The 9,554-nt window shown below is 38.8% G+C and overlaps 1 protein-coding gene across 1 annotated transcript; it reads right to left on the bottom strand.

Moving 5' to 3' along the window:
• Positions 1-637: 637 nt before the first annotated feature.
• LOC134497026 (vomeronasal type-2 receptor 26-like) lies at positions 638-7,117 on the bottom strand. Its single transcript, XM_063302741.1, has 3 exons — positions 6,899-7,117; positions 3,535-3,661; positions 638-1,539 (listed from the first exon to the last, which is right to left on the bottom strand). Exons 1-3 carry the CDS (start codon positions 7,115-7,117, stop codon positions 638-640), a joined length of 1,248 nt encoding a protein of 415 aa, XP_063158811.1.
• Between the last annotated feature and the right edge of the window lie 2,437 nt (positions 7,118-9,554).

The raw sequence follows: 9,554 nt of genomic DNA, 5'->3' as shown, positions 1-9,554 counted from the left end.
TCCGGTTACATATCATTGATATCTATCTTTCATCTATCATTCTCTCTCTCTCTCTCTCTCTTTCTCTCTCTCTCTCTCTACCTATCTATTTCATCTACCTATACAAGCCCAAAATACATTAATAACTCAGTATATTAGTATTTCAATATTTTATTCAAAAAGTACTTTTTTAAGTTAGTCAATTAATTTTGTATGCAGCTGTTTTAACAGCTTAATTTTAGTATTTAATCTTCAGGCATCTGAAGCATTTTGTTTATTTTTATCTATTTTCATAAATTGTTTATACATTTTAATTTTGGTCTTGTAAAGTACTATAAACATTGTATAAAATCATGTCAGTAAATATAATCAGGATATAATGTTAACTTCTAAAATTATTAAATTTAACCCCAAGCAACCTTATTATGTGTGAGAATGCAGTGCTAGGTTTATCTGATTTAGAATGTGATATAAATAGGGACAATCAATACAAACTGTACAGCATAATTTTTATATCTTTGGCTGGTACACTGGACTTATTTCAAGCACCATGGAAATTGATTATCTGACCGTTAAGGTACCTCTCAAAATTGATGCTTCAAGACATACACCTCAGAATGTTCATCCCATGTTGGAAAAAGACCAAAGGCAAGATTTCTTAAACAATTCTCTTTATTAGATGCTCCCTTTTATTCAGATCAGGTCTCATGATGATGATGAAGCACTTGGGGAAAAAGACACAAGCCAGAAGCCCAGCACTGGAGGCTAAGATGGAGAAGATCTCCACAGCCACAACGTATTTCCCCTGGGTGCTCATGTAGGCAGGGACAAAGGACAGCCAGACACTGCAGAAGACCAACATGCTGAATGTGATGGATTTGCTTTCCTGGAAGGTGTCTGGTAATTTCCTGGCCAGGAAAGCTGCAAGAAAACTGACAATAGCCAGGAAGCCCATAAAAGACAAGACACTATAAAACATGACAAATGACCCCTCATTGCATTCCACAATGATTTCAGTAATTACGGAGTGCATGTTGATGTCTGGGAAGGGGGGAGAGATTCCCAGCCAGACAGCACAAAGAGTGGTCTGAAGAAAAGAACACAAGAAGACAATAGAAAAGGCCACTTTTTTTCCAACCCATGTCCTCATCCTTGATCCTGGCTTGGTGGCCATGAAAGCAAGGACCACCGTGATGGTTTTGGCCAGCATGCAAGAAACCGCCACTGAGAAGATGATCCCAAAGGCAGTCTGTCGAAGGAGACAGGTCACCTTTATGGGTCGACCAATGAAAAGCAGGGAACAAAGGAAGGAGAGGAGCAGGGAGACAAGGAGGGTGTAGGAGAGGCTGCGGTTGTTGGCCTTGACGATGGGTGTGTTGTGGTACTTCAGGAAGATTCCTAGCACAGAGGCTGTGGTGAAAGAAAGCAGAAGGGCTGAAGTGGCCAAACCAGTCCCCAGATTTTCTTCATAAGAGAGGTAACTGAAATCCTTGAGGAGGCATGACTGTTGATCATTATTTGCATATTGATCTTCTGGGCACTGGAAACAGTCATCTATGTCTAGGAAAGCACATATACATAGTTCAGTTAATATATACTTGGAAACATTTCTAATAATAAAAGTAACAGTTATGATAGTAATTATTAACCAAATAATATATGTAGTCAAGCTGGTATGAATTGTTTTTTGACAGCAATGTTAGAAGATGCAGTTTCATACCAAGGAGCACCTATTTATCCAAGCCATAATGTCCTACGTGCCACGCTAGGAATCACAGCTTGGTGCTTATATTTCAACTTCCTTTCCTTATATTTCAACTTCCTTTCCTTTCCCTTCCATTTAAGAGGAAAAACTCTTAAACCAGAGAAAGTTTGACAGAATGAAATATATAAGAACAGGGTAGATTAACCCAGTTTATGCTGAAGGCTGGAACAGAACATAACCTTAACCCTAACTCACAAATAAGAAAAAGATATCATTATCATCATAATTTGAAAATGACTACATATGAATTCCAAAAGAGTACCTGGCATCAAACTCCAAGTACCCTCTGGAAAAATTCCATTTCCAGGTGTTTCAGGAAGGTGGATAATGATGGAGCCCACCAAAGCTCCCATGGAAGGCCTATATAGATAACCAATTGCATTAGAGAAAAAAAAATCATCTCAAGGCTTCACCTTTCTGACTTCCCAGAAATGGGAGACAGCTAGCAGCTTCCCCCCTCAAGATTGAAGTGGGCAATCTTGGGCTTCAAGGTTTAGTGACTGTGATGTAGAGAACAGATTTCCAGACATTTCACCGGCAACTGTGACTGACATGTTCAGAGGCAAGGCAGTCTGCTCTGCAGCCCACAGACAACTGAGGAGGGACTGACTGGGCATCTGTCCTTATAACCAGGTGTCCTGACTTCTGATTGGTTTTTAGCCAAGCTTGTTTCTGATTGGTGCAACATAGACCAGCTATATATTTTCATAAGTGTGTCTGTGTGTGTGTGTGTCTGTGTGAGAGAAAATATTTAAAAATCATATATTTATTAATAGTCCCCTTTTATCTGATTACAATGTATTACTCAGCTAAGAAAGATTAGAATGTTCTAATCATACACCAATCATTTCCAGTTCCAGGTAAAACCTAGAACCCAAGGGAAGCAAAGACTCAATATCTTTTATGGAAATCTTCTGCAGACAGCAAGATAAAATAGTTAAGGGTTCTTGAACCATCCTTTCAGCAGAAATTGCCTTTTTTTCTCAGAAACCTGGTGAAGAAATCACCTAGTTTAGAGAAAAAAATTGAATGTGCCTCTCTCAAAATATACATGATAATAAATAAATTTTTAAACCTGTTTTTCTGCAAGAATTAATTCAGTGTAGGAGTTTGCATATCTTCAGGTAATGTTTTCAGAAAATTTCAGTTATTTTATTTTACTTTGGAGGAGAAAATAGTATCCTCACATAGGATTTTAAGATTTCCTGGATGATGGAGAATTCAAATATATTTTGTTCTAGATCAACAATACCGTCAATTCTGGGGCAGGTTCCAAATAGGAGTTCCTTATCTAAGAGAAACTTAAATCCTTATTAGGTCATTAACGAAGATTCATTAGCATAGATTTCTTTGATTAGTGATTTCAAAAATGTGGCTGATTCAGTTACAATGACAGCAAAAGTATAGGGAAAATGAAGGGAAAAGATTAAGATGATAATTACTCGATAGAAAGAAGGCCAGAAGTCATAACTGTATGTTTCCTTAGTTTGCTTTGTTTTGTTATTTCCTTCCTCTCTTTCTCTGACTTTCTATCTTTTTTGTTTTGGATTGTTTTCATATACAACTTATTCAACAAACAAAAATTTCATATAAAACCAATAAAAATTTCAATTTTACCGTATTGAAAAAATTAAAGCTGCCCAGAGTCTTGTTTGAGATGAGCAGTGGAAAAATGTGCTAAATACATAAATAAGTAAGTAAGTAAGTAAGTAAGTAAGTAAGTGTATGCGTGTGTGTTTAAATGGTAGAAATGCTGAAAAGCAGCCTTTCTCCCTTGCAATTCCTCTTACCTGTCTGGTTTGAAACCTTCCCTGCTGGACACTGAGTGCAGTCGTAGCAACAAAATGGTTTCCCATCAATTTTGGTCTTTCTGTAGCCTGAACGGCATCGATCGCTGCACAGTGAAAGAGGCTGCACCTTCCACAAATGAAAGAACAAGATGGCATGACATTCAATAAGCAAGCTTTCAAACACAGAATCTGCAAAGTTTAGAGACGGTTCAGAGTTAGGGTTGAAACTAACCCCAGCAAAGGCCAAGAACTCTGAGGTGCATAGGAGAAAACAGAGATGATTGGACTGACTTGTGCAAAATGAAGAGACAAAGTTGAGGAAGGAAACATGGAGAATGAAAATTGTGAACTACACCTTATAATATTCAAGAAAGATTCTGCTCTTTTGATAGCATGCCTGCCTATCAGTAGACAGCCTTGTCTGAAGCTATGCCTAGAACTAGTCAAATTATGACCATTCCATGGGATAAAATCTCTTCTTTTCCTATAGACGAAGTACAGGAATTCTTTGGAGCATGAATGGAGAATGCCATCCCCCCCCTCCCATTTATTTAGAATTTATTTTGCCTTTTCTTGCCATTTTAAGATTTCCTAATATACTTGGGACTAGTTCTTCTAGATCAAATACTTCTGTCTTTGGATGTGGAAGGTTTTAAGGGGATGAGTAGAATGGCACCCTAAACTCATCCCATTATTTGTCTATAGGGCAGAAATGTGCAAGGAGATAATTCTGTTGTAATTTTCATAAGACAAAATACCTAAATAAATGACTGTTTTTGCCTTTAATGCTGAATGAAACTACACGGTATTCTTTGATTTGTTACATCCCAGACATGGCAGGGGAGTTGTTGGATCACTTGACAAATTGACAACCAAACAATATTGCAGAATATTACAGATCGAGCACAAAGTGCCTGAGAAATCTTTACTGTGTTCTACATAGTGGAATTTGAGGAGGCTCTTTTAAAAATATTCCCCAACAAAGAACATTTAAAATGCTCTCCAACAGGTCAGGCTGTCATCCCACAATGTCTACAGGAGAAAAGTGATAGAGGATAAAGGTACTGGATTTTTTTCATTTCTTTTTCAAAGGCTTTGGTCAAGATTGGATTTAAAACAAAAAAGAACTAGAAGTGCTTCTTGATGAGAAACAATGGCATTTCCTTTCCCGGAAGAACCAACTGCATTGGCACACTGGGAAAAGAAGTAAAATAGATACGGAGTGACTGGAACTCTACCTGATTGAACCAACTGGGCCAAACAATGTCATCACCAGAGATAGCCAGCTGCTTGCCGGGAGGCGCCCAGGGGTCGATTGTTCCAACTTTGACTCTAGCAAAGGACTGGTTTGGGAATGTAATCCAGTTCGTAATATCAAATCCCACAAGGAATTCATGATTTGGGTCAAAAGAAACTCTTTCTCCAGCACTGTTATTAAACGAGACTTTTCTCAGAAAGTGGTGGAGCTAAATACAAGAGAGGGAAAAATGTTATATGATGGAAATCAATTTCTTCATGTCAGTGATTAACATTATTATATGCCTGAAAATCTGTACAATTTATGCCTGAAATAGGGAGTAGTTGCCAGTTTGAGGAGAAAGAAAAGGAGAAGGAGAAGGAGGAGGAGGAAGAGGAGGGAGGAGGGAGGGAAAGGCCATACCAGAGTGCGCTATTTGCATTGTAACTGAGAAATCTATTTTTTAAAAAAACTATTATCACAGCATTTGAAAATGAAGAGCAAAGGAAATAACAATACATTGCATCTTTCTTCCAACCCAGTGAAATTGGGAGGTTGAATTGTTCCTATATTCCTTGACCAAAACACTGGTATTGTATAGCAAGATAAAGTCAAAAATTGATACATCAGGATTTAACAGGTCCAACAGGAGCAAAAGAAGGTTGTATTCATCTACTCTCCATTAATACAGAGAATTTCAGGACTAATAAACATAAAAGAAAAGAAGATGTACAATCAGCCTGATCCATGTATGGCCAGACATAGGTGATCCTGGAGGATGGAACACAATAAGCTATAACTCATCACTTTCATGTAAACAATCACATCAGCTGTCGAATAAGTATGTCTAGAATGAACTGGATGCTATGAGCACTGTAGAGCTAAAAAGAGGGATGTCTACCCTTATTCAGTGATAGGAACACCCCCAATACCCATCAAGCCCAGTCATATCCTTTCAGACTTGACATTCATGGAATTGTGGTTCATCGCATCTGGCAAGTATCACTTTGAAAAAGGCAACATGTTCTACATTATACTTCTCAGGTGACTACCTTCCAGGGCAGATTCTGTCTCTGCTTTAGTCCTTGCTTGCTTATGGATGAATATAGGGCATGTAAAGCATGTGCAACAGCATACACAGCATTGTAGATACTGTAGCTGTGGGCAGTCATCTCCCTTTCAAACACAGTCATTGGGAGATTCTCCAGTCTCTCCTCCCCAGTGCAGATCAACTCATCCTCTGTTGCTAGGGCAAAAGTTGGGAGCAAACAATTAAATGTCTCCTGCCAGAACTGTGTTAGGAGTCCATCTTCCTTATCTAAAGTGGGGTTCCTCATCTGAACAAAATTCTGGAATCCTAGAACCTCCTTTTTACATATTGCAAGGGATATAACTCCATGTATGATATCAATATCCCAATTTCTCTGAAGAAGAACAGATGAGAAATCAGTATCTGCCGTCATAATCCAGAGCTTTGGGTCATATCTTACATCCTCCAGTTCTGAAAGTTTAAGTAAAACCCTTAAATTGAGAAGACTCAGAAATTCACTATGAAAGAATACCACTTTTGCTCTGCTGTTGAAGGCACGTCTCAATGTTCGCTTGGTCCCAACCACTTTTTCTGGGATGCCGCTGAAATAGCCACTAGGCAGTTCTTCAACAAACTCAAAGCAGATCCCCCTTTTAGAAAACATGGGAAGCACTTTCCGAAACAGCACTTCTGCAGTGTTGCTAATGTTTATGTAAAACACTCCTAGCCATGTCCAACCAAAATGCAACAAGAGCTGGAGAGCCCCACGACACTGTCGCTCGACATTTGGGAACATCCAGTGGAAAAAATGAGCTTTCCCTTGGAGATCTGTCTCTGGAGCAGAGCTATATGCAAACTGAAAAAAAAATGAAGGGAACGGGAAAGGCAGAGATCCACAGGAAGTCAAGATCATGGTTTGTACTGTGCAGAAATTCCCTTGCCACTTGATAAGTAATCTACCTAAATAGAATCTAAATCAACTAATTGAGATTTTTCTCCTAGGGTGTTTTTTCGGTATATATCTCTGAACATCCATTTTTCATAAGGATATAATTACAATGGAAGTAGAAGACCAAGGGTTTCAGGACACTGTTTACCTGTGCAATCTTGTGGTAGGCCAGGATGTTTGCCATGTCAAGAAATAGGTTGGAATTTGATCCCGTAATAGCTGCTACCAGCTCATTCTGGAGATCACATTTATAGTTTGGGATAAATCGGTTTGCTGTAGAGAGAAGCTCCATTGCAGCAACGTAAGTATATTCTTCAGTGAAATAGTTGTCATAGATCTTAAAACCTAGAGTCACATTGGGTAACATCTTTGGATTTCCATTAATCTCCTTTACAGCAAAAGCCAAGGCTAAAATATGTTGGTAGCTCTGGGTCAATAATCTGGAATGAAATTAAGAAATCGTAAGTATCATCAAGCATCGCTTCAGAGAGACCTGATGAGGCAAGATGAGTAGAATTTTTACTTCCTAAGAATATCAACTTTGAATAGTTGTACGGCAAAGAGAGAGCGGATGGAACTTCTCCAAACTGAAGTAGCATGTAAACATTGTAAGAAATTCTGTATTAATTAATATGGAAAGTAGAATGAAACATGCAACCATCAGAAACAGTCGGGATTTTTACATGAAATACTGTTTTGTGCATTGCATAAATATTTGGTAGGAAGTAAGGGTACCATATAATTTTAGAAGAAAATGAGCAGTGCTAGGTTAGGAAGTTTGAACATATCATTCTCCTTACACTTCTCCAACAATAGAGTCCTGAAAGCTATGGCTTGTGAAGGTGATCTCTGTTACAGCAAGGAATGCCTGAGAGATTAAGCCACCAATAATGAAGTCTCCTGGTTGATAAGATTGAAGAGGAAGATGATGCTTTAGCTCGTTACTTCTGCATTTTATACAGAGAACGTTGCAAAGTCTTTCAGGGAGCAGGACCGTTAGCAACATGAAAAATATTGCAATCACATATACAATCATTTCTGTAACTTTCTCAAGCTCCAGATTTAATATCGGAACAGCCTTGGATTGCTCAAGAAGTTGGCATATTGAGAAACAGGGCAGCAAAGATTTCCCTATCATACCCTAAGGGGATAGAACAGCAGGGCTCTGTCTTCCCCCAACTCTGAACACCCCTGGCTGTATTTAAAGCCTCTATCAGCCTTTTTCAGTAGCTCCTTCTTACTGGCAATGAGACCTTCAGGGGATGGAAAAGCTATGGAGAAATCCCAGTCAGTGTGATGAGTTGTCCTGAAACTGAGATTAGCATTTTTGTAATTGGGGAGAAGAAAATATGTTTACTGCTTCAAGTACATTCTTGGGCATATTCACAAGAGACAGAAGTAAATGTGGAGCTTAATTAGAGGTTACATTATAGATAAGGTACTAATTTTCTAGGTAACTTTGAACTAAGAAATATTTTTCTCACTTGCTGCTGTTGCTTAGATTTGATGATGAAATATTATTTGAATCACACAATTAAAAGATTTTTTTGAATTAAAGTGGGGACTTTGAGGGGAGAAATTAGAGCAGGATGGCTGCTAAACAAACTCTACCAAAACCACCTGTGGACTCAAAGGCTTTTCAGCTGTTTCTGAGGTTGTGACAGATAATGTAGAAGGAAGCAACTTTACTTTTATATAAGGGGAATGATAAGGGGAGGTTGAATAGAAGGTGTTGGTCTCCATAAGTTTTAACCAACACACTAAATCCTCAGCCTATACAAAACCTTTAGAGTGTAAACCTTAAGTTGCTTCACTTCTTCATTTCCCCCTTCTTGAATGTCATGAGGTACCCACCTTAACTTGTCTTCTTCTTACATACTGAAGTCTTCCTGTGGTGAAGGTAACCCTTCCCATCCTCTCATGTTAGCAGGGCTTAGACATTCAACTGGAGCCAAAGCATCAAGTTCTGTTGCTAGAGACTCTAGCAGTGCTGAAGACAATAACTCCCCTCTGACATTGACAGAAGTTGCTAGTTAATAGGGCCTCTTGCCCTGCTGCACACACTGACAATAACTTTGATTCAGAAGTTATTTTATGTTATTTAATTCTAGCCAGGCTGAAGATCCACAACTAACAGTTTAAACTTCCGAGATCAGAGAGACTAGTCCAAGGGCATATGAATGGTAACAAAGAGGTAGACTCTGAAGCTGATGTTTCATGACCCTCAGTTATGAACTGGGTGGAAGCTCAGCATGGTTTACTTATGATGTCAGTCCCTTTGCACAGCAAAGCAGGTGACTTCCTTAGAAAACCACATTTATATGGGTGTTCTTATACATTCCTCTCTAGAAGCTCTGAACAAGCTTGAACAAGTTCATAATTACCTGTGTCCACTCTGTGAAGTAAAGACTCCATCAATGAACCGGAGGATTTGTACCAGGGTTACCTGAAGTTGCATGAGTCTTACCTATAGAAAATCCCTAACTATCACAGCCTGCTTTGAAAAATGATTTACCAACTGCAGCTGCTTTGACTAAGAATGCCTACAGGTGCCATTTTACCTTCAACCACTGCAACAGTGGAAGCTATATTAGCTCTAAGCTATATTTTGCTCTAAACTATATTGGACACTTCTTTGCATTCCACAATGATTTCAGAAATGAAAGAGTGCATATCAAAGTTTGGGAAAGGGGATGATCTTGCCAGGCACACAGTATAAAGAGGAATTTGAATAAGGGAGCATGGAAAGGGCTAGTTTTTTCCCAACCCATGTCCTCATCCTTGATCCTGGCTTGGTGACCATG

Source organism: Candoia aspera, chromosome 4 (genome assembly GCF_035149785.1).
Source record: "Candoia aspera isolate rCanAsp1 chromosome 4, rCanAsp1.hap2, whole genome shotgun sequence".
NCBI classification, from domain to species: domain Eukaryota; kingdom Metazoa; phylum Chordata; class Lepidosauria; order Squamata; family Boidae; genus Candoia; species Candoia aspera.
This window is presented reverse-complemented; position numbering and strand designations above follow the sequence as displayed.

Coding starts and splice junctions, on each gene's coding strand:
- LOC134497026 (XM_063302741.1), bottom strand. CDS start 7,117: ATGTTACCCAATGTGACTCTAGGTTTTAAGATCTATGACAACTATTTC. Junction 3,662..6,898: donor CCTACCACAAGATTGCACAG/GTAAACAGTGTC, acceptor CATTTGTGGAAG/GTGCAGCCTCTTTCACTGTG. Junction 1,540..3,534: donor GAAGGTTTCAAACCAGACAG/GTAAGAGGAATT, acceptor GTGCTTTCCTAG/ACATAGATGACTGTTTCCAG.